The sequence below is a fragment of the Neodiprion lecontei genome, chromosome 7, assembly GCF_021901455.1.
Source record: "Neodiprion lecontei isolate iyNeoLeco1 chromosome 7, iyNeoLeco1.1, whole genome shotgun sequence".
In the NCBI taxonomy this organism is placed as follows: domain Eukaryota; kingdom Metazoa; phylum Arthropoda; class Insecta; order Hymenoptera; family Diprionidae; genus Neodiprion; species Neodiprion lecontei.
Window position 1 is genome coordinate 25,971,070 of NC_060266.1, and position 22,728 is coordinate 25,993,797.

At 41.1% G+C, this 22,728-nt stretch overlaps 6 protein-coding genes and 1 long non-coding RNA gene across 12 annotated transcripts; 4 read left to right on the forward strand and 3 right to left on the reverse strand.

The window, feature by feature from the left end:
- Positions 1-17: 17 nt before the first annotated feature.
- LOC107224928 (coatomer subunit delta) lies at positions 18-2,933 on the forward strand. The gene is made up of 8 exons (XM_015665185.2): positions 18-168; positions 413-452; positions 569-792; positions 870-1,246; positions 1,319-1,489; positions 1,564-1,877; positions 1,954-2,270; positions 2,355-2,933. The coding sequence occupies exons 1-8, from the start codon at positions 166-168 to the stop codon at positions 2,442-2,444; spliced, it is 1,536 nt and encodes a 511-aa protein (XP_015520671.1). The 5' UTR covers positions 18-165; the 3' UTR covers positions 2,445-2,933.
- LOC107224920 (DNA-binding protein RFXANK) lies at positions 2,652-4,336 on the reverse strand. Its single transcript, XM_015665174.2, has 5 exons — positions 4,064-4,336; positions 3,829-3,961; positions 3,495-3,715; positions 3,259-3,406; positions 2,652-3,133 (listed from the first exon to the last, which is right to left on the reverse strand). Exons 1-5 carry the CDS (start codon positions 4,331-4,333, stop codon positions 3,063-3,065), a joined length of 843 nt encoding a protein of 280 aa, XP_015520660.1. The 5' UTR covers positions 4,334-4,336; the 3' UTR covers positions 2,652-3,062.
- A 256-nt stretch (positions 4,337-4,592) lies between these two features.
- On the forward strand, positions 4,593-7,172 carry LOC107224918 (regulator of chromosome condensation). Its single transcript, XM_015665173.2, has 6 exons — positions 4,593-4,733; positions 4,853-4,942; positions 5,073-5,452; positions 5,556-5,922; positions 6,042-6,314; positions 6,413-7,172. Coding segments are annotated over exons 1-6 (1,302 nt in total). The 5' UTR covers positions 4,593-4,732; the 3' UTR covers positions 6,604-7,172.
- A 94-nt stretch (positions 7,173-7,266) lies between these two features.
- Positions 7,267-8,504, reverse strand: LOC107224921 (mitochondrial import inner membrane translocase subunit Tim10). Of its 2 annotated transcripts, none has more exons than XM_015665175.2 (2): positions 8,347-8,504; positions 7,267-8,079 (listed from the first exon to the last, which is right to left on the reverse strand). In XM_015665175.2, the coding sequence occupies exon 2, from the start codon at positions 7,901-7,903 to the stop codon at positions 7,610-7,612; it is 294 nt and encodes a 97-aa protein (XP_015520661.1). In that variant the 5' UTR covers positions 7,904-8,079; positions 8,347-8,504; the 3' UTR covers positions 7,267-7,609. The 2 variants fall into 2 exon arrangements, with proteins under 2 accessions (XP_015520661.1, XP_046600967.1); XM_046745011.1 differs by having other exon boundaries at positions 8,311-8,427.
- Positions 8,505-8,561: 57 nt separating this feature from the next.
- LOC107224932 (enhancer of mRNA-decapping protein 3) lies at positions 8,562-12,585 on the forward strand. 2 transcript variants are annotated; one of them, XM_046745009.1, is made up of 8 exons: positions 8,564-8,609; positions 8,912-9,152; positions 9,302-9,380; positions 9,620-9,786; positions 9,872-10,122; positions 10,241-10,386; positions 10,492-10,752; positions 10,835-12,585. In XM_046745009.1, the coding sequence occupies exons 4-8, from the start codon at positions 9,629-9,631 to the stop codon at positions 11,426-11,428; spliced, it is 1,410 nt and encodes a 469-aa protein (XP_046600965.1). In that variant the 5' UTR covers positions 8,564-8,609; positions 8,912-9,152; positions 9,302-9,380; positions 9,620-9,628; the 3' UTR covers positions 11,429-12,585. The 2 variants fall into 2 exon arrangements, with proteins under 2 accessions (XP_015520678.1, XP_046600965.1); XM_015665192.2 differs by lacking the exon at positions 9,302-9,380 and having other exon boundaries at positions 8,562-8,609.
- On the reverse strand, positions 11,147-15,069 carry LOC124295340. Its single transcript, XR_006905258.1, has 3 exons — positions 14,514-15,069; positions 11,375-14,379; positions 11,147-11,287 (listed from the first exon to the last, which is right to left on the reverse strand). It is a non-coding gene; the product is annotated as an uncharacterized LOC124295340 (long non-coding RNA).
- Positions 14,158-22,483, forward strand: LOC107224915 (E3 ubiquitin-protein ligase Nedd-4). 4 transcript variants are annotated; one of them, XM_046745006.1, is made up of 15 exons: positions 14,158-14,334; positions 15,981-16,181; positions 16,284-16,444; positions 16,657-16,840; positions 17,033-17,151; positions 17,267-17,402; positions 17,632-17,781; positions 18,045-18,095; positions 18,188-18,509; positions 18,599-18,657; positions 18,777-18,842; positions 18,939-19,168; positions 19,231-19,352; positions 19,443-20,082; positions 20,176-22,483. In XM_046745006.1, the coding sequence occupies exons 1-15, from the start codon at positions 14,158-14,160 to the stop codon at positions 20,276-20,278; spliced, it is 2,721 nt and encodes a 906-aa protein (XP_046600962.1). In that variant the 3' UTR covers positions 20,279-22,483. The 4 variants fall into 4 exon arrangements, with proteins under 4 accessions (XP_046600962.1, XP_046600963.1, XP_015520649.2 ...); XM_015665163.2 differs by lacking the exon at positions 14,158-14,334 and adding an exon at positions 15,204-15,606; XM_015665166.2 differs by lacking the exon at positions 14,158-14,334 and adding an exon at positions 15,620-15,881.
- The last annotated feature ends 245 nt before the right edge of the window (positions 22,484-22,728 follow it).

The window sequence follows — 22,728 nt, forward strand, 5'->3', positions numbered from 1 at the left end:
CGTAAACGGCAGTTGGTACTGGAGTTGGCAACAATGACTGCGATCCGTATACGTGGTACATGTTTTGTGTAATGTAGAATATAGCTGCAAGGATATTAACGTACACGTTACAGGCTAAATTCAGAATATTTCAGGCTACGGGGCGTTGAGAAGCCGATATTCAGTATGGTGAGTGATCGTCTTAATCGTTGCTAAAAATTCTCACCAATGCCAGGCTGTCACGAGATGGTTAATGTGACTACCCTGCGGCTCATCGTCATCCGTCACACGCCACGACCCACTCACCTACAGATGTCAAGTTGTCAAGTGCTGACCGCCCTTCCTGTCGATTTTCGAAAATTTCCTAATTAACACCTATTCTGATTTATCAGATGGATTGGGATCACGATTAACCTATTTTTTTGTGTTGCAGGTACTCATCGCTGCTGCAGTTTGCACCAAGGCAGGCAAGAGTAAGTAACTTTACTGTACTTGCATCAGCCAGTTTGCAACACGCGCTGTTTACTGACATGAAGAATCCTTCATTTTTACCACGAGCAAAAACTGATCTGTATTCATTGTTTATTAGCCATCGTGTCCCGCCAGTTCGTCGAAATGACCAAGGCGAGGATAGAGGGTCTACTTGCTGCCTTCCCAAAATTGATGAGCACCGGCAAACAGCACACGTTTGTCGAAACTGAATCAGTGCGATACGTTTATCAGCCATTGGAGAAACTTTATATGCTTCTCATCACTACTAAAGCGAGCAATATTTTGGAGGATTTGGAAACCCTCAGACTTTTTGCGAGAGTGGTAAGCCGAGATTTATCTTAAAATAGCAGTAGTATCTACTATGCAACTAATACGTACTTTTGTCTATTGCCTCAAAGATTCCAGAGTATTGCAAATCGATGGAAGAAGTTGAGATAGCTGAGAATGCTTTCAATCTCATATTTGCCTTTGATGAAATCGTAGCCCTAGGATACAGGGAAAGCGTCAACTTGGCGCAGATCAGAACTTTCGTTGAGATGGACTCGCATGAAGAAAAGGTCTATCAGGCGGTTAGGCTGACTCAGGAACGAGAGGCCAAGAACAAAATGAGAGAGAAGGCCAAGGAACTTCAGAGGCAGAGAATGGAGGCCAACAAGAAAGGGGGCGTCAAGGGTCCTGGTTTTGGCGGTGGCTATGGATTCACATCCAGTCCATCGGTCGGTGATTCTGCAAATTTCGTTCCAGAGCCTGTGAAACCTGCTTATACTGCACCACAGTATGTATACCTTCAATTAGCGAATTAAAATCTGCAATTCTTATTTTTCTCAACAATTCAACCCATTTGCAGAAAGCCAACATCTGCTGGTCCTCGTGCCATGAAGCTCTCTGGGAAATCGCGTGACGTTGACTCTTTTGTAGATCAGTTGAAAGAAGAGGGAGAGAACGTGACTACTGCGTCATTGGCTGCTCCTGGTGTTAAAACTGTGCACACTTCACCACAAATCATTAACACAGAACCGTACGTGTAAACTTTTTTCAAGTTCATATACTCGCAACAGTCGGGTGATTAATCTTTGAATATATGTTTTGAAGGGTGCACTTGAGACAGGAGGAGCGTTTGACTGTTCGCGTGGGACGTGACGGAGGAGTTCAACATTTGGAGCTCCACGGACTGGTCACCCTGCATATTTCAGATGAAAAATGGGGATGCATACGTGTGCAGCTAGAGAACAAAGATACACGCGGTGTGCAACTCCAAACACATCCCAATGTCGATAAAGAGTTGTTCAGGACACGAGCCCAGATTGGACTCAAGAATCCAGCAAAACCATTCCCTCTGAACACAGATGTTGGCGTGTTGAAATGGCGTTTGCAGGCGCAAGACGAATCAGCTTTGCCAATTTCGAGTTAGTTTCGTAGCAAGTACATTGCCATCTGCCAAAACTGTTGAATCTGTGAAATTAATATAATTTTCTCTTCTAGTAAATTGCTGGCCATCCGAGAACGGCGAAGGTGACTGCGACGTGAATATTGAATATGAATTGGAACAGGAAAATCTCGAGCTGAACGATGTTCAAATAAATATTCCGCTACCTATTGGGGGCACTCCTGTTGTTGGAGAGTGCGATGGTCAATATACACACGAAGCACGACGAAATACATTGGTGTGGTCGCTACCTCTGGTAGATGCCTCAAGCAAATCGGGATCGATGGAATTTTCGGTTCACTCCTCTACACCGGCAGACTTTTTCCCCCTGCAAATCTCCTTCTCTTCTAAGACCCCGTACGCAAGCATCAAGGTAAAGAATTTGACCTTTATGTGGTTAATCATTAGTATTTGCCAGAAGTCGAATCAAAACTTTGTACTGTGTGATTTCTTACAGGTCAATGAAGTCCTTCTGGTCGAGGATGATAGTCCTGTCAAGCATTCCGTAGAGACGGTATTCTTTACTGAGAATTATGAAATTGTTTAGAGTCATATGCACATAATATAAACAAGTTGATTATGCAAAAGGTAAGCAGAATTCGGTATAGCGAATCAATCAATTGTCGTATCGAACTAATTTCGTGCGGGTGTACAAAATGAAGACGTGGTTTACCAGATTTGGACAAGCTACGCGCGATTTTATCATTTTTATTCGTTGTTTGTATTAATTTGCAACTATTTTTTCTTCTCAACATCTGAATGAGACAGTTTACTTGTATTTAAATCGCGCTTGGATTCGAAAATTGGTTACAGTCTCCGGAATTTATTTGAAATCAGTGCAATTTTCATTACATTAATCAAACAAAATCCGAGAATTAAGAAAAATAGGTCAATGTCCAAAGTTCAATTTTGAAGAATTTCATACTACTATGCGGCTATTTCGTTTGCCGCTAGCCAAACCTTGTCCTGTAACGCAGTGTGACAAAGAATATTGTAGAAATAAATAATTTTCATCACTGGCGTGATATTCCTTATACAGGCACGATATATTTTAATAAACTATCGCAAATTACAGCCGGAAAGGTATAAACATAAACTAATAAAATATGTAATACAATTTACTGTACGTTATTTTAACGTTTACGGACTTGTCAATAATTCCGGATCACAAGTTTGGCGCGTCGGATGGCAGGCTCATCAGCTGATGCATTAAAAAGTTTTCGATTACTGCTTTTGCTATAATTTAACAAAAACAACCTATGTAATTATTTCGATTCTAGCATTGAATATTCAAGATGACATATCAATACGAAAGCAAGATCAAATACAATATCAGTCAAGACTGGATATAATGTTATTACCAATATTTGCGTTATTTGCCAAGGCTGCTTGATAGGGCGTTACATTATGTACGTTTCTATGAGTTACATCAGCACCTCGCGATAACAGTTCGTGGCATACATGAGGGTGATCACCATGGGCGCCATATACCAAAGGTGTGTTGCCTTCCTGAAAGGTTTCTTAGACTTACAACACGATCTCCAAGTTGGATATTTCTTACATGCTGAATAATTTTCTCTAAATTTACGAAAATCACCTCGTCACTTGGATCAGCGCGAGCTCCGTGGTTCAAAAGCAGTTTAACAAGGTCGTGGTGTCCGTACGCTGCTGCTAAGTGCAAGGCTGTCTCTCCATTGATGCCACGGTAGTTTTTATCTGCTCCTGCATTCAGCAATTGTTTCGCGCTTCCCAACTGACCATATCCAGCTGCCCACATGAGTGCAGTGAAGCCTTTTTCATCCGGAACATCTACAGTCCCTGATTAAACAATGTATATGATAATTAGAAGCGTGCAACCTGACTAAGAATCAAACGATAGTAAGTGTTATCCTCCTGGAGCTGAATAAAAAAATAAACAAATTATCAACTACCTGGTTGAACGTCATTTGGAGTAAGTTCACCTTGGCCAGCAAGAGTGTGAAAAGTGAGATCATTTCCTTCATACAACTGAGGTATCTCAGTCTGAGTATTGCCTCTCTGTAGATTAGTTAGCAAAGTAGGTGGCTATGGGAAAGTAAGTACGAACCTCATGAAACAGGTGTGTTGAAATTTTCGGAATTGAATTTCAGGGCTGAAAGTAAAAAAAGCATGAGCATATGAAAATACCTTGTAGGGTTGAAAGGCGCTAGTTCTGGTGGCATCCTGCCAGGCACCCGGTGCCCAGTGCCACTTGGTTTCTATGGGTTCGGTTTTACAGTCGACATTGATGTTCTCTGGTTTACAAACCAGCGGGCGCGGGAGTATCTCAAGTACTTGTTCCGTCTTACATTCGCTATGAGCGTTAATTATTAATTTCTCCTCCTCAATGTCGTCCTGTCGTTCGATATCCTCCTCCTCAGACTTGAGTATCAGCTCCGAATGTATGTTAGAATTCATCTGCCTCAGACGAAGGCGTTCATGAATTATCTGGTTAACGGCGGTCTAGCGGTTCGCGATGATTGCGCAAGGTAAATATTGAGCCTAGCTGCAATATATTTAGGTTAGGGGTTCCGTCGCAAAAGACAACCCTTTTCAACCTTCCACCCCGCGTCTTGATTGGCCCAACTTTGATCGCTGCGATCGCGACAGATGTTTCGAAGTCTGGTTCGACTTGACCCTCCGCCAGGGGGTCGCTTTGGCCGTTGGCATATGCGTGATGGTTTTCTCACGCGCTTGAACGTTAGAAGCGTTTGAACCGCATCTGGTTCGGACAATATTGCACTGCGAGTTTTGGCGCGAAAGTCGGTACAGCGTGTTTAACAGTCGCTTGCGGTTTAGATTAGTCTTCGTGAGATCAGTAAGTATGGCGAGAACATTGACTTCGAGTTAATTTCACGCTGTTTCTTTTTGTCAGAATTCCGTTCTTTGCTCCAGTGAATCTCGCTGTGATCTTAACCCTAAAATTGGTTCTTGCAGTGCCCCCCAAGAAAGCGATGAAACGAACTGCCTCGGTGCCTCCGGCAGAGAATTCGGCGAAACACGCGAAGAACAACAAGCACAGATATGGTGAGTCTCATACTATTTCATCCGACTACTTACCTCTGAGAATTACTGCATCATTTTGCCACATACCTAACCTACATAGAGGATCACATCCGACCTTACAACATTGACGTGCCACTGATTATTGTTGTAGAATTTGTGCCTGCACCCAATTTGCCACGGCGGCAGATTGCAGGCTCGATCCTGAGTTTTGGACAGGGGGATGTTGGTCAGCTTGGGCTGGGCGAAGATGTGCATGAAAAAACGCGCCCTGCCGTCATACCTGAACATGAAGATATCGTTGACATAGCAGCAGGTGGAATGCACAATGCATGCCTAAATAAAGATGGGAAAGTTTTGTCCTTTGGTTGTAATGACGAGGGAGCGCTTGGACGAGATACTAGCAAAGAAGGCTCGGAGACTTTTCCAGGATTTGTTACGCTCCCAGAAAAAGCTGTACAGGTCACTGCCGGTGACTCGCATTCGGCGGCCCTCCTTGAGGATGGCAGGGTATTTGCGTGGGGGGCTTTCAGGGTTAGTTTCAAGTCTGCGATATAGATTTAAACGGCAGGACTGGAGATTTCAAATAGAGTTTAACTAATAATTAATGTTTGCCTTTATCATGTTTCAAAATAAGGATTCACACGGAAATATGGGACTTACACCTCGAGGAAACGAGAGGCTTCCCGTGGAGATATTACCTGGTGTAAAAGTGATTAAAATCGCGTCTGGGGCCGACCATCTTGTTTTACTGACAGGTAAAGGTCAGGTATATACCTGTGGCTGTGCTGAGCAGGGGCAGCTTGGACGAGTAGCTGCAAGATCAGCTGACCGACACAGTCGGTATGGGATTACCCATCTTCTAACTCCAGGACTAATTACCCTCAAGGCAACAAAAAAGCTATTATTTCAAGATATTTGGACAGGATTATACTGTACATTTGTGAAAGAATACCACCACGGGGAGATATATGTTTTCGGATTAAACAATTATTATCAAATAGGTGAGTTATGAATACCATCAAGCATACTGTGCCAACATCAATCTCTTATTAATCTATGCTCTTTTATTTTTTCTTTTATATTATTAATTATTCACACAGTACATGAAATTGTGTTTAAGGTCTTACAGAAGCTATCGTACATCCTTACCCTCAAGTTTCAAAAACCTTCAGCGGTCGTGCATGGAAACACATCAGCAGCGGTCAACACCATACTATTGCCCTCGATGAAATGGGACAGGTTTTCACCATGGGACGGAAAGAATATGGTCGACTAGGCCTTGGACCAAATTGCACAGATGCCAAGGAACTTGTTCCAGTTCCGGCTCTTAAATCAATTAAATGCATAGACGCGTGTACGGGAAGTACACAATCATTTGCTGTCACCAGTGCAGGTGATTGAATTGCTCATTTTACATTTACAATTAATATCTCTAATTACGACCTTGCATTGAACACAATTCTTAGGGGATAACTATTTTGCAACTTGCAGGAGAGTTATATGCTTGGGGGATGGGTAGCAGTGGCCAGTTAGGCACAGGGAAAGAAGAGGACGTCGAGACACCAGTTGTTATCAAAGGAAGACAACTAGAATCGAGAACTGTTATACGAGTAGCAGGTGGTGGTCAACACACAGTTATTTTGGCTATACCTCGACCAATCGAGGATGAAATCACTAATTAAATATGGTGATCTGACAAAATTCCGGTGTAGCTCTGTTAATGGCTCAGTTATCTATATTTACTATTGATTTTTAAGAAATTATTGAATGATTCGCAAGTTCCGTTGCCCTGGACAGTTAATAATGGAAAAGTATTTAAGGTGCATGTAATCAAGCGTTGGTAGCGTACCACGGTATGTACTGATACTTGCCCTCTTGCTACAACAATCAATTCTTTGTTTCCTCCGAGACAATTTGCTCGGTATTAAATATTTTCATACGATATTCGAGTGGCAGGGTCAGTATGAAACGGTAAAATTATGCTATGGGGTAAACATTTTTTACTGTCTTGTTCACTGTTTTGCCGCATCTATTACTCTCGTGGAGCTACACTGCCCAGAGTGAAACCCTAATCAATATGCGTCATGAAAGACTGAATGTTTTACACGGATTTCTGTAAAGATAGGAGCGATTGCACGCCAAAGACAATATTTTTTATTACAGCAAATCGTGCGATAACCGTACCTCGGATAATGCATCTACCTGTACCCAACGTTGTTACATATATCAATATACTGTTCACAAAACGTTACTGCACCTGTTTGGCTCATAAATTATTATACTCGACGAAACAAGAATGTTGTGACCTTTCAATGTCGAGCATTAAAAAACCATAATCAGACACGTTAATTTTATCATCAAGTTTAATTGCAGTTGAATGTCAAAGAAATACAAATTAACAGTATAATCCAGTAACGGATAATTAATTGAATTCTTATTTATTAAATCGGATAGAAACACAAGTTGCAGAGCAAAGCATAGTTTCTTCTAGATGATAGTACACGGACTTGGAAGAATTTGAAGAAAGTCCTGCTTATGGTGTAGAAATTGTAGAAAATTCAAAATTAAACTAGCGAAACAGATAGACTTGACATCATAAATATATTTTGATTTTATATGTCACACTATTATGGAAACTACTTAGGATTTAAACAACTAACTAGGTAACAATATAGAAGTCATTTAACTTCATCCCGTTTTAGTCTGTTCTATTTCTTTCGGCTTTAGTAAAGAGTCCGCATCCTGCATAGTCATCTGGGTGAGCATCTTGCCGATTTTCTCGTGGACGTCCAAGTACTTGGCGATGCATCGATCCAAGCAAACTGATTCACCCTTGCCGAGCTCTGCCTCAGAGTACTTTGGCGGAATGCATTTCCTATGGCAGGCAGACGTCATGCGATTGTACATGTCCGTCATCATCTCTATTTCTAGATCCTGGACTAATTTGAGCTTCTCTTCGTCAAGCTGCGGTAGACCAGCCATGTTTACAATATATAATAAACTAAACTTTGCTCAGGCCTCGACAAACTTTTCCGTCAGTCTATTCAAAGTTGGAGTTTCGTACACGTTCCCTCGCTTTCATCATTTCATAGCGATTCCGTTCTATGGATCGTTTGGACAAGACAAAAGCGTACAACCCTCCAAATACGGCGAATGTCCTGGAAAAAAAAAACTATATTTTATGGTCTGTCACGAGGAAAATTGGAGATGACATGATCGTTCACCAATGATAGCTGCCGCGAAAGAAAGCTGCTTACATGCATGCGTACTAAACGGGTTATGTTGTATAATCCAATACAAAGATTGAAAAAATTTGATATGAAATATGATGCGATTCTGCAAATGGCACATATTTCTGTCTGCCTTTTACGAAAGTGCATGCAACGTACCTACACTGTTACTTATTCGTCCATTTACATACCTACCATCCAATGCCGACTTTTGCCGTCTTCGATAAGGCCATGTCGGAATCCGTGATGATCCCTGAATGAAACAGCACCCTGCTGGCATGGCGCATGCATGCAGCGCATGCGATAGGAATGGGGGATATACATCGATGTTTCGACTATCGATGTTTTTTTACGGGAGCATCGACGTTTTTGATCGGTGTTTTTTAACGTCGATACATCGATAGTCGATGGAAAATACTGAATTGTCGACGTCGTCAAGTCGGGAATAAATTAAATTTGTGAGCAAACAATTCTCGGTAACTTATTTATAAACACGGAACACACATTACTAAGTTTTATAATAAGTCTGTGTTCTCTACCAAATGTTTCACTATTAATCTGTATATTTAATTATTTTACTTTTGCATACTTAATTTAATTTATATTGAATTCTCATACTTAATACTTATTTTTAATTATAATGAAAGTTAAAAATTTTCGCGTTCATTTTCCTTTTTACCATTGTAGCTAGAATCATTTAAAATATTCGCGCTTGTTTTCACCATCGACGTGTTAACAATCCATGTTTCGATGTTTTCAGAAGAACATCGCTAGTTCGATGATAAAGAATTCAAACACGATGCCGGTGTTTATTTTCTACTAAGATCGCCCATCCCGGTATGCGATACGCGAGACAATGTCGTTCATCCGAACTATCCTATTCAACGAATGTGCAAGGAGGGCGTGCATCGTGCCCCGTGCGATGAAATACGACGCGCCGAGCCGTCGAGTGGCGTCCTCTGGACCGCGTAAGATGTGCAGTAGAGCAGTTCAGTCGTAAGGTAAATGCAAAGAGAGGATAAATGGTAATGTAATAAACGTGCTCTAACCTACCTCTACATCACATCAGCTCGGCGCGGCTAGACTTTGCTTACGTATTGGTGGATATCCTGTCGCTAGAAAAGCAGAGAACCATTGTTTTCTTCTCCAGGTCGAAAGGGTGGCTGGGTATTCCAGCACTTGGAAGCCGAAAACGTCTATTTCTAGTCCGAAGCATAATATATCAATAGGTATATCCACCCTGCATAGATGTTCGTACATATTATATTAGCATTTACCGGGTTACAGTTGAATACAAAGTCTGCTAAAGTTCGTTTTTTGCTCCTCATAGGGGGTTGCGAAACCCGTTATGGTATTTTCAATGTATTTCAAGCATTGAATCATTTTGAAACAGTTTCATACCTGATATTTACTTGACTTCCCGTACAGACACTGCTGCAACACTCTTCATCTTCCTTTTCAATTTCAGAACAATACAATGTCCACGCAATTCCTAGGGTGTACCGTGTCGGTCAAGTGCGATGAGTCACTTGGCACTTACCAAGGCCAAATTGTCGACCTTAACGGCCAAACCGTCACTTTGACAAAGGCTTTTCGAAACGGGGTACCTTACCCCTCTCCGCAAGTTGTTCTGTCGTAAGTTTTAGATCATATCGGTGATGATTAGGTGTTAACGACAATATCTTTTACATTATTTAATTCTAATTTTATTCCCTTATAGTGCCAAGGACATACTTCATATAGAAATAATCTCAACAGAGGAAGCTGAGGATTGCCGTGATGAAGTTCAGACTTCGAGCAAAGTCACGGTGAGGCGACCCATTGCAAAACGAGCTGGTAGATCCGTTTCTGAATGCATTCCACCTTTGGTACTTCCTAATTCCGATATTCAACAGCAATCTAATGCGCGGAAACCGCTTGATTCTATGCAGTCACACCCAGAGCCTGCTGCTAATGGAAAAATATATCTAGGTAGGATTTCCTGCACTTTCGGTAGTAAAATTTTAACGTTTGTCAGTTGATATATCGTAGTGTAAAAGATTGTGGGATATACTTAAGTAAAATTACAATTCCGAACTGTTATTTCCAGGCGAGATAAGCACAAAAAACCAGAAAAGGAGTTCGCAACGACAAAGATGGCAGGAGAAAGATGAACAAGCCTTTGGAACACCCATAGATCAGTCGATGGAGCAGGACTTTGATTTTGAGAAAAATTTAGCACTGTTCAATAAGGAGGTAATTATGGCATTTCATAAATCTGATGTCTGTACTTTTCATACCTTTTCCCACACCACTTACAGCGCTATACAACAATTAATTAGTTAAATAAAACTATTACAGGCTGTGTGGCAAGAAATAAATTCCTTGAAGCCAGACATCGTTCGTCAGTCTGAAAACACCAGAGGAAGTGTACCAAAATATCGTCACGATGAAAACGTAATAGAATCCGAACCTACAGCATTCAGACAAATTGCAGTGCCGTCTGCTGGTATCCGGGAATATGTAACTGACGATGGATTAGTAATTCCTAGCATAACGGTCGATCTCCATCGTCAATTAATCGGTGCTGCTGATAGACTAGGTATTAGCTGGGATCGCAGGGTAAGTAGAGAAACTTGACAGGCCTAAAAACCACTTTCATCCAAACTATTCCGTTCTTTATTGTTCTCTGCAAAATTTTTAGGTCGAGTTACTGGGTCGTGCAGGAGCGGAAATAATTCTACAGCTATTGGGTGGTGGGCATAGACTAAACCCGAACAATGCGCACCAATGGCCAACGGTAGTCGCCCTGTGTGGACCCCACAGGTCAGGAGCTGCGGGTGTCAATTGCGCTCGCCAATTGTCAAGTCACGGGGTGAAGACTGTCGTGTACGTTGAAAATTCGGAAGACGTCTTCCTGCTGCAGGAATTGTCGTTGTACAAGCTATCGGGAAACAGGGTTGAAACTCGGTACAAGAATCTTCCCGCAGTAGCTGATCTCATTCTCCTTGCTCTTGGCGAGGAAGGCTCGCCAAGGACAGTTGCTCCCGTTGCAACATGGGCGAACAGCAATAGAGCACCAGTTCTTGCAATTGAACCCCCGTCAGCTGGGACTCCAGGAATTATGACAAAATTCAGTCTCCTTGGTGGATTGCCCCTGTCCCATAGCGCGGATAACGGAAGATTGTATCTTTGCAATTTGGCCCTACCTGCTAAAGTATTTTCGGACGTTGGTATCACTTACAGATCACCGTTCGGACCGAAATTCGTTATTCCACTTCATTCCAACAGCTCCTAGCAGATTCCTATGACGTTCATCACTTCCGTGAAGGTACCTTAGAATCGGCTTCTCTAAATCTGCCATTATGCGAACTGAAATCAACGACCCACGGATTATTAATTACTCGAACAAAATAATTAATTATCCAGTTTTTATCATCAAACTAGTTTAATATGTATCTAAATATCAACGCCCGCGATTGTCGCGTGTTCCGTACGCGTGTTTGTTATTTACGCGGTGTGTTAATTAAATCGACATTGGACTACTGTCCGTTTCTTAATTTTGTCATACGCTCTTTTTTAGGAGCGAATTTGTCTCACGTGACTTTTGTAATTACGAGTACAGTGGAACCTCGATTAATTGGGCTGCTCAAGACCGAAGAATCCACGAATAAGTGAAATCACGGTTAATCCGAATTATTAGTAATTTTCGATCGATTCAATAGTGACTGCCGAGCATGTGATGCAGTCTGTGAACTAAGGGTATTTTCACAAGTCCAATCCCTTTCCAAGACAACCGCTAATACCCGGTTACTCACGCGAAGCTCGGAGGCGCTCCAGAGGGTCACGGTTAATTCGCTCCCCGGTTAAACCAATCCCAGTTAATCGGGGTTCTACTGTATACCGTTAGCTAGTATCCATAACTATTAGCTTGTTTGTATTATTTTTTTTTTTTTTTTAATTTTGATAGCATCTAATCGTGGGCCACAGCTGTTATAGTTTCAGCGACCATTGCTGATTAGTTTGTCGAAGTTGTTAGAAACTAATAACAGGGTGGAAAAAACCTGTACGTTGCAAAATGAAATTTATATATTGTTTGGCTCACGCCTTGCAGCGTCAAGAAATGTGCAAATTGTTATTCGTTCCGTGCTCCTATTTAAAAAAATTATAAACTTGAATCACGTCCAGTTCATATATATATATATATATGGATTGAAACTTGCTTAAATTGTAATTATCATATTAATTAATTTATTTATATTTTATACATAGTTGTATATCGAGAGAGAGGTGCTGGGTAAGTACCGAGTGTTGATGATTCTGTCAACGGTCTACCATAAGTTGATGATTGTGTACTATTGTATAGCCATATTATTACGACGATGACTATTCTTATTATTAACATATATACATGATGTAAAATTGTACAATAGAAGATCAAGAATGCAGCAGTAATTGTATCTTATAATCTATTAACACCTTACAGTTTCGCTGTATCAATTTACTGTCATATGCATAATAACGTTCCGCGGTTGCAGCCGGCCAATAATAATCGGCATTTTCGTTTACGCGCAGGAAGTCGGCGGCCCGCGACGCAGCGTGAATGCGTAAATGAAACTACTATAGAATAAATTACTGCATATATCAATTACGTAGTTCATAATTTTCTCTACTTGGGCCTAGGTCGATTCGCGTCTTGTCGCAGTCAGGCGTGACCTGGAAAGCACGGTACGTTACGTAGTCGCGCGTGTACGTGGAAAACAAAGAGAGAACAAGGGGGAAAAAAAGGAAGAAAAAAAAATTCGTGAATTTGTCATTAATTATCATAATACTTCTGTGTTAAGAAAATCCTCAATACCGTCTCGACGCGGAGTGTATTAACGCTTACGCTCACGCGCATATAACGTATCATGTATGTTGTATACACTTATCATTACTCGCAATACGCGCCCGTGTAATATCTGTGCATATCTCTTGACTCTGTCGTCCATGAGTCGCGCACGACGGTGTTATCAGACGTTGATTTAAAGCAGCTCTGATGCTGTCTCATTCTTATCTATCTTCGAAAGTTTTGGTACTTTCGGGAATTACGTTTTCCGCGACAATTCATTTAATTTCACGTTTAACGTTACGGATCGGAATACTTGCCTTAAATTTTTGCACCTCGTTGCCCTGGCGAAATAGTTTGAAACTTAAACTCAAGGAGGAACAAGTATATCGCGTGCGCATTGCGTAGGTGTTGTGTGTGTGCGAAGAATAATGCGCTGATTAAGTTGAGATCGTGTGGGGTACGGCTAAACGAACAAAGAACGAGTAATTTCTTTCTCGTTAATTTTCTCTATGTAACATCGCGATTAAACCGCGTGTGCTAGCTGATAACGATCAACAAGGTGATCGCTTGATCGTTTTGATAAACAGCACCACTTGCTTTTGCTTCTTTATTTTGCGGGGCGAGCTTGGCTAATATTGGCAGAACGCGTTGTCTGTATGCATATATATGTATAGCCATTTCTCACAGTTGCTGCTTGTGTGTGGTGTGTGTCAAAACGAATAAAGAAACTAGTCTAAAAGTAACGCCGACGAGTGGCTCTTAACGAAGGTGCGGGAAGAAAAGTATTTGTATATACCTATAATGTAAAAATATGTAAAAATCGTCAAATTTTGTTGTTCGATATACGTAATTGTGCGCGCTAATTAACTTTAATCGGCTACATCCACCACCGCTGTGATCCGGGACCCCGATCCTCCCAACGCAACGTATAACGCCCGTAATTCTCGCCTCTATGCATCTCTATTCGGCACGTACAACGTACGGTGTACGTATAATAATAAAATACGTTGCAGGAGCGTGTCTAATACTTCGAGAGAAGAAAGAAAATAGAGGAAACCGAACACCAATTGCATACAAAGTTTAAGTCGAGTTATGAACGGAAAAGCTGCAGCCACCAGCCTGGGCACCTAGTCGATCCATAGATCATTTCTGTCCTTCGACGCGTTGCGATTCGGTTTGCGGATACCTTCTCGAAGATGCCGGCTACCTTGACGTACCCGATCTACGCCGGGATCGAACCACCGCCTCCTAGAAGACGAGCAAACACATGGACCAGCACATGGGTAGGACGACGTCGATCCTCGGCGAGCGCGCAGGAAACTCTCGCATCCCGAGCTGGAAGGCTCTCCCTTTCCGTCCAGCCCACAACCACGGTGAGGAAACTCTCTTTTTCTTCTTCCCTCCCTTGTCGCTACGTCCTGTAAGGATACGTGTCCCAATAAGGAAACTCCGTAGCATCATATATAACCTACATTGTATTACATTTGTATGCGTGGTGGGACAACATGCCTCTGTATATGTATACATACATATTTAAATGCTATATACCTACGTGAGCCAGATTATAAATATACGCAAAGTGAGAATTCTATGAGTCAATGGTGTTTTTCACTGGCGATTCGCTTGTTCGTACGTAAATGATACGAATCGCACATTGTACTGTGATCTTCGACATTTAAAACCGCAACCCGTGTCTCGCTTCGTATGAAATAATAAAAGTAACTGAATTTATTGGATGTATATGTATGTATTATGTACACATATAGCTGTTCCGGTTGGTTATACCATTCGATTTGTCGTATGCCAATTCGCTCGACCAACCAACTTTACCGTAAATCACGTGATTTCACTGATATCACTACAATTGAGACTGGGTGCGGCGTTAAGGGAATATCAAACTTTTTTTTACTAAACGTTTTAGAAAAATTATGCGACTGCATTTTTTTTTTTCAAACCATTTTTGACACCCATACTTATATTTTCTAACTTGAGGTACACAGACACTAGGGGAAAATATTAGTCGATGTTATTAGTTTACGGTGCTTCTTCTGCGTTTTGATAAGATTAAAGGTAATTCCCGCGGATGACCTCGAATGTTGTATTGTACGTACAAACACACGTGCAGCGACACTCACGGATGGTAATCACGGTCACCGAAGGCGCAAGTGTACGTATTTGAGTGTACGTGTACCTGCTGCGCACTGTAGACGGGCCAAAATCTGTTGCGCATGATATGAAAGTGCGTTAAAAAGAAATGGGAAAATTTCTGGTATACGCCAGATTGTCGATAATATGAAAATTGATGAATGAGAATTGAGCGGCAATGGGAATCATCGAAGTACCGTGTGCACGACCATTCGTAAGTTTCGCGGGGGATCAGAAAGGCGGATCATGACGGAACAAAGCTTCCGTGTTACTTTGATTATCCGAAGTTGGCAGCACTTGAAACGGCCGTCTGAACGGCAACTTAGAAAGTGGGGGTAATACGAGAACAGACTTCTTGATGGCAGATAATAAATTATAGTAATTCGTAATAAATAGAAAACGATCGTTTTTCTGGCGATTCGCGAACGTTTTTATTCCACGTGTTGTTAATGGCAGAGGAACATGTTTACGGATACAATCCGACGACCGGCGTCGACGGGGTGAGTCCTACACGATATTTGACAGTTCCCCTGACAAGTGGTCTAGGTTGGGTTCTTTCACGATCTTCGAAATCCGAGGTGTCCAGGGCTTTCAGGGTCTACCTGCCGTCGCACGAAATATCGTCGGAAAATATCCTTGTCGGCTCAATCGCGTCAAACGTTACGCTCCAGAGAGTGGGTCGGTGGTTTCCGGGAACTTGTGATATTTCCCTTTTCTCTTTCTCTTTCTCTCTATCGCCCTCTGTTTCTCTCTACACTGGTCTCTTCCAATTATTGTATGTATCCTTGTCGCGTCACCCTCCTCTAATATCTACCGATAATTCAGTCGATTCTAACGCAGCAAGGTCGTCCTGTTATTATCTTTCTGTACCTAGGACGAGGAGGCAACGAATAAGCTGAGGCTCAAGGTTATAGCTGGTCATCAACTGGCCAAAAAGGACATATTCGGTGCGAGCGATCCTTACGTCCGAGTTGATTTGAACAAGATCAATGGAGATGGGAACGTCAACTCAGTGCTCACCAAGACTAAGAAAAAGACCTTGAACCCAGTTTGGGAGGAAGAATTCATATTCAGGGTGAGTTTGCTGTAACCACCTTCTGTTGTGTCTGATAAATTATAATCTAACGTCAAATTGATAATGCAATGACGATTAATTGTGCATCTTGCTGTTGCAAAGGTCAAACCAGCCGAGCACAAACTCATTCTCCAAGTATTTGACGAAAACAGATTGACCAGAGATGATTTTCTCGGAATGGTTGAGCTGACTTTAATCAATCTACCCAAGGAACAAGAAGGACGCGTCATTCCTGCCAAGCAATATATACTTAGACCACGTAGGTGAGTAGCTGGCTGTAGATGTTTGTTTCGGTACGATTATCTCACATCAATCATATTATCTAATGGTAGATGCAAATTATATTCAACATCCACATGAACCACCGTTTTCAGAGTATGATACATATTATAATATGTTATCCATGTTGTTTCTTGATCTTTTACCAAGAATTGTGCGATGATAAAAATAATTAATGATCGACGACGTGGCTTAGCAATCATTCCAGTCAACGGTCGCGCGTTAAAGGCACGCTGGAAGTGTACCACGCATACATTTCGGACTCAACAGGGGAGAGCAGCAATGGCGAAGGTGAAACTGCGCCTGACTCCGGTGGTTGGGAACTGTTGGACCAGCCCGTTTCAACGTCTAATGATAGTCCTGTAGAACAAGCTGCTCCGGTTGGTTTACCTAATTTTTTCTACAAAGTACAGTCTTTCAGTTACTCTACAAGTAAATGAACACAAAATTTTGAATTGAGAACAGCGATCGAATATAAGATCGACCTGGGCACGGGAAATTCTTTAACAATGAGAAATAACTGTGATATTTCAATGCTCATATTCTTAGACTTCATCAATTTTGATTTACAGACAATAATGGTCAATGGGCCTCTGCCGCCTGGATGGGAAGAAAGACAGGACGCGAACGGGAGAACGTACTATGTCAATCACATAGCTAGATTCACGCAATGGGAACGGCCGACAGTCCTGTAAGTGAAGTTCTGTATGAATTCATCAACTCTTTACAAACCCCTCATACATGTCATCGTAAACTTCTTCTGTAACTGCCGTTCTTACAGACAATCGATTATGGTTATTTTCCAGAAATCAAGCACCAACGGGTGGTGTAACACAGGAGCAACGAAATCTAGATACCGCAGCAACCGAGTTCCAGAGACGCTTTCACATCAGTGTTGATGATGCAGAAAATAGGCATAACCGAAGCTCTGGCCTTCATCAGGTGAGAACACAAAGTGCAACTCACCTTTTTCTTTTGCCAATAATTTTGCCTGATAGAATTAGCAACTTGCTATACAGTATAACAACCTCGTTGTCATCCTACCTTACAATGGTTTGTTATTAACATTAGTACTTCTAAAATTATAAAAATAAAGTTCAAATAAAACTGTGGTGAGGGGTTGTATAAACGCAGCATGCGGTGTGTAGCAAATTGTGCATGTGTGTATAAGGATGGTGATGTCCCTCGAGAGGAGGACGAGCATGCGGAAGACAAGAATGACGAAGGTGGGGAACAAGGGGAAAGGGTGGTTGGGGATGCTTCATCGGATTCCGGTCGTTCAGTCGATCAGCACGGCTACCTGGGCGAATCTGATGATCAGGTATTCATCGTTCACTTCGAACCATATTACACATTTGCTTTCTTTGTGCAAATATCCGATTATCAGCTGCCTTCTTTCAATCACTTCTAATGCTTAACAATATCAATATATATCGCAATTTTAAATAAAAAAATTGCCAGTATATTGTGGCCTCACATCCCTGTGTATTTAAACATACATGCCGTTGTTTTTTCTGCGAGCAACGCCAGCCTTTTTTTTCTCGATGGTGGTATTTCATCATGCTCTGCAATTTTTGTTCCCAGAGTGAGGAAGCTGCTGATAGCCCGAATGGTTCCAGGCGATCCTCGGAACAGGTATACTTGTTTCTCCGTACATATGGATATCCCAATTTTCAATATATTTAACATAGGTATTCTGTATCTCTCTGTCAATTTTTTTTATCCAGATTGATGGTCCAGTAATACCAGCGGCTTCCCCGGCCACAGCTATAGCTCCACCGGCAGCGGCTGCTTCTCAGACACCGAATGGCGACGGGTTGCCTTCTGGATGGAGTATGCAATTGGCACCAAATGGTAGAATGTTTTTTATAGATCACAATGAACGAGCTACGACGTGGGTAGACCCAAGAACGGGGCGCGCCAGTCCTATGCCGAGTCACAATGCTCCGTCAGCAACACCAAGGAGTGATTTAGACCAGTTAGGACCATTGCCCGAAGGATGGGAGGAAAGAGTGCATACGGATGGTCGCATATTCTTCATTGATCACAGTGAGCCGTTTTACTCAAATTGCCGATAGCTGGATAACCTTTGAGCAAGATGATAATTATGTACACTGATGTAAATTACTTTGTTTCAGATACAAGAACCACTCAATGGGAGGATCCGCGAATGTCTAATCCTCAGATAGCTGGACCTGTAAGTTATCATTTATTTCTATGACGCTGAAGCTTATCTTATCTGTTTTATTCCGATTTGATTGTAATAATCGGGCAAGTATAGAAACTAATCTCGCGAACATTATACCTGAATTACAGGCAGTTCCGTACTCCAGGGACTACAAGCGTAAATACGAGTACCTGAAGTCACAGCTGAGAAAACCAGTGAGTGCATCAAAAATTACTTGGTTCATTCTAAATTGATGAATTGTTTTTAGTTTTGGACAATCTCGATGTAACTTTGGACTTGCTTGTTCATAGAACAACGTGCCTAATAAATTCGAGATCAAAGTGAGGAGGACGAACATCCTTGAGGACTCTTACCGCATCATTAGCTCCGTAATTAGATTAGAGATCCTGAAGACTAAGTTGTGGGTGGAATTCGAAGGCGAGGTCGGTCTGGACTATGGTGGACTTGCCCGAGAATGGTTCTTTCTACTATCGAAAGAAATGTTCAACCCTTACTATGGTCTTTTCGAATATTCCGCCATGTAAGTTATCGCGAGTTGACGCATTATCTGTCTTTTGTTAACTTGTTGATCTCTCGTTATAGGGACAATTATACTCTACAAATTAATCCGTTCTCCGGAGTTTGCAACGAGGAGCATCTTAACTATTTTAAATTCATAGGACGCGTTGCGGGGATGGCTGTTTATCACGGAAAACTTTTAGATGGTAATTATGGCAGGTCGCTACTTAATTACTCATTCAATCATTCCCAGTTTGGTAAAGCAGAAATTTTTTAACACTTACACTTCCTTCAAGCTTTCTTCATCCGACCCTTTTATAAGATGATGCTGAGCAAAACTATCGACCTTAAGGACATGGAGAGTGTCGACTCAGAATACTATAATTCCTTGCTCTGGATAAAGGAGAACGATCCAAGCGAGTTGGAACTTACTTTTTGCGTGGACGAGGAAAGCTTTGGTCACACGTCTCAACGAGAGTTAAAACCAAACGGCGCAAACATACCGTTGACTGACGAGAACAAAGATGAGTACATAAGTTCGGTTATACAATGGAGGTTCGTGTCCCGAGTCCAGGAACAGATGAATTCCTTTCTCGAGGGATTCAACGCACTTGTTCCGTTGACACTCGTTAAAATATTCGACGAACACGAACTGGAGCTCCTTATGTGCGGTATACAGCACATCGACGTTAAGGACTGGAAACAGAATACGCTTTACAAAGGCGATTATCACGCTAATCATATAACCGTGCAGTGGTTTTGGCGGGTGGTTCTATCATTCAGCAACGAAATGCGCGCCAGACTTCTACAGTTTGTCACGGGAACGTCGCGTGTTCCTATGAATGGATTTAAGGAACTTTACGGCAGTAATGGCCCCCAGTTGTTCACCATAGAAAAATGGGGGACCCCTGAAAACTATCCGAGAGCTCACACGTGGTAAGATGGTCGGCTTACGCCCACTATCTCGAATATTTATATCTGTTTTTCAGATATGTTTTAATTCGTTTTTTTTTCTTTTTTCTTCTACAGCTTCAATCGGATAGATCTGCCACCGTACGAGAGTTATCAACAGCTTAGGGACAAGTTGGTGAAGGCGATCGAGGGTTCGCAAGGATTTGCTGGAGTCGATTAGCGCGGGTGTTCTCCTGCGGCGCTTAACTGCGGTTCCATCACCGATATTGACTGTACTATAGTGCGTGTATATATTATAATGTATGTGGGAATGAATGAGAGGCAGTGCACGTGTGTATGTATCTACGTTTAGTTATTATAATAATACCAATTAATATCCAAGCTATATAACTGTTAACTGTATGCGATGCCTCAGCCGTGACCCGGTTTCACCGTCACGCCATGATTGGTACAAATACCATACCAAACGTGTTGAAACCTACCGCGTAGAAATTCGACAAACTTGAAAGACAAAGTAACGTCACGCGTACGTCATCGGGCACAGTTCGAATACTTTTCTTTTCTTTTTCTTTTTATCGCTGAAAACGTTAAGTTTCAATAGTAACATTCTACTTAAAGCCTGCTACTGCTAATTGCTTTGTACTTGATCGCTGTGGCGAAAGTCGTCTGACAAAGAGAATAGCGTTTTTATAACTAAAATAAAATTCCGTTTTGAGTGTAACGAAATTACGTCATTCCACAGAGTTCACTTGTTTCTGTAGCTGTATTACGGATCTTCATTATTAGAAATCCGAATTATATGTATAGATATTCCATTACTCATTATACCCACATAGACGATACCTTTGTGGCGTATTGATGTCGAAAATTCGGCATTCAATACATTTATTTTTATTGTACGAAGAGAATGACAGAGAGAATACCATAGCGATTCTAATTCTATATGCAAGATTCTTATTAATTGGCCCACGCTCTGACAAAAAAAAGATTACACTTCAATAGAACGTTTCATATCTGGCGTGTGGGCCTTTTTTTTTCTGTTCCGCTGTCAGTCAATCTATGGTGATAGTAGTGAAACACGTTAAAAAGAAACGGAAAACCTTTCAAGTACGCGTAGCTGAAAATCAAAATGATTCCTTTGAATAACACACCAAGCCCGTTTGGGTCTAAAAATTCAGATTTACTTTTTTCATTTTTTCTAAGTAATAACAAATTAAAAATGAAAATCGAATCTATGTACCAACAAAACGTAGCCCTACCTGTATGTATTATTGTATATTACTGATCAGTGATTATATTTCCGTCCTATTCGCGACGAGTTCAACGAAAATTATGCGCAGAATGTGAGCGTCGATCTTGTCGCTTGCATGGGAGTAAAAAAAAAAAGAAAACGTTTATCAATTTTCAGAGTATACATATTATTTTTAAGAATTTGTGAAAAAAGGTCCAAGTGCCTTTAATATAATTATTCAATCAATCGATCAATCAATGGTCAACCCTGAGAAAATTAGCAACGGTTGAACGAAAAAAAAATATGTAGCCCGGACGCTTAAGATTGGCTGTTGAGCGCGTTCGTTCTCGCGTTGAGTATTTCGGGTGAGCTTTGATATATAAAATTATATTTTCTGCCTACGGAAAAGGTAAAAAGAATAAAAAAGCATTTCTGCTGAACACAATCTTTATCAAGTCATATATGAATTATAATCGTCGACGGCGAGACCCGTGAAAGATATCAACCGCGTAAACCTGTACGATATTATTCATTCGGTGCAACGAACGCTGATTCGTTCTGAACGTTTTATTTTTATTTTTATCCCTCTTTTGCATCTGAATGGCAATAGTTGGAATTGGCGCACTTTTTGCGACACGTGAGAAAAAACAGAAACGGCGATCAAAATACCATCGAATTATTGTACATATGTATATGTATGCAATGAAACGAGCGTTCGGCGTTGTATGGTACACATACCCATACTTCTAATTGAAATTATTATTATAATAATAACTATTATTGTACGATTAGTTAGGACTAGAGTTTTTTTTTTTTTTTTTTTTTTTACAGAGCACCTTCTTAAAGACGCAAGAAAAAGCAAAAAAATAAATAAAATAATATATATATATATATATATATATGTGTATATATATGTATATATATAAATAACTAATCGATTATACATGTATACATAATACAATATTATGTAGGTAAATTATTATGTTACTATTTACTGTTATTAAAATAATATGGTGACGTTTTAAGTATAGAAAACACGCGAATTGGAGCATAATTAACTTGCTATACCATAACCGACTTTAAGTTTAGATATATGTATACATATGGTATATGTATATACATACTATAAATATCGTTCTTGTATAATATTGTACGAAGGAATGAAGCATACTTGAATAAACTTTACTGAGAAGAGAAGAACGGTGTACAATGGGTACGTATCTCGCTGATTATCCACAATGTTGTTAAACGCGAGAGGATACACACTTGGTACAATTATCTAAAATCGTCCAAATTTTCTTGTTACAGATTTGAATATTGGCGCCCTGCGGCAAAGCTAGTTCACTACTTCCCGGCAAGATGGCGGCACGTTCGGTGTGCACGAAGCGCCGAGGGTATAGCGGCGATGCGCAGAATCAACTTTTAAGGGCTTTCGCCCT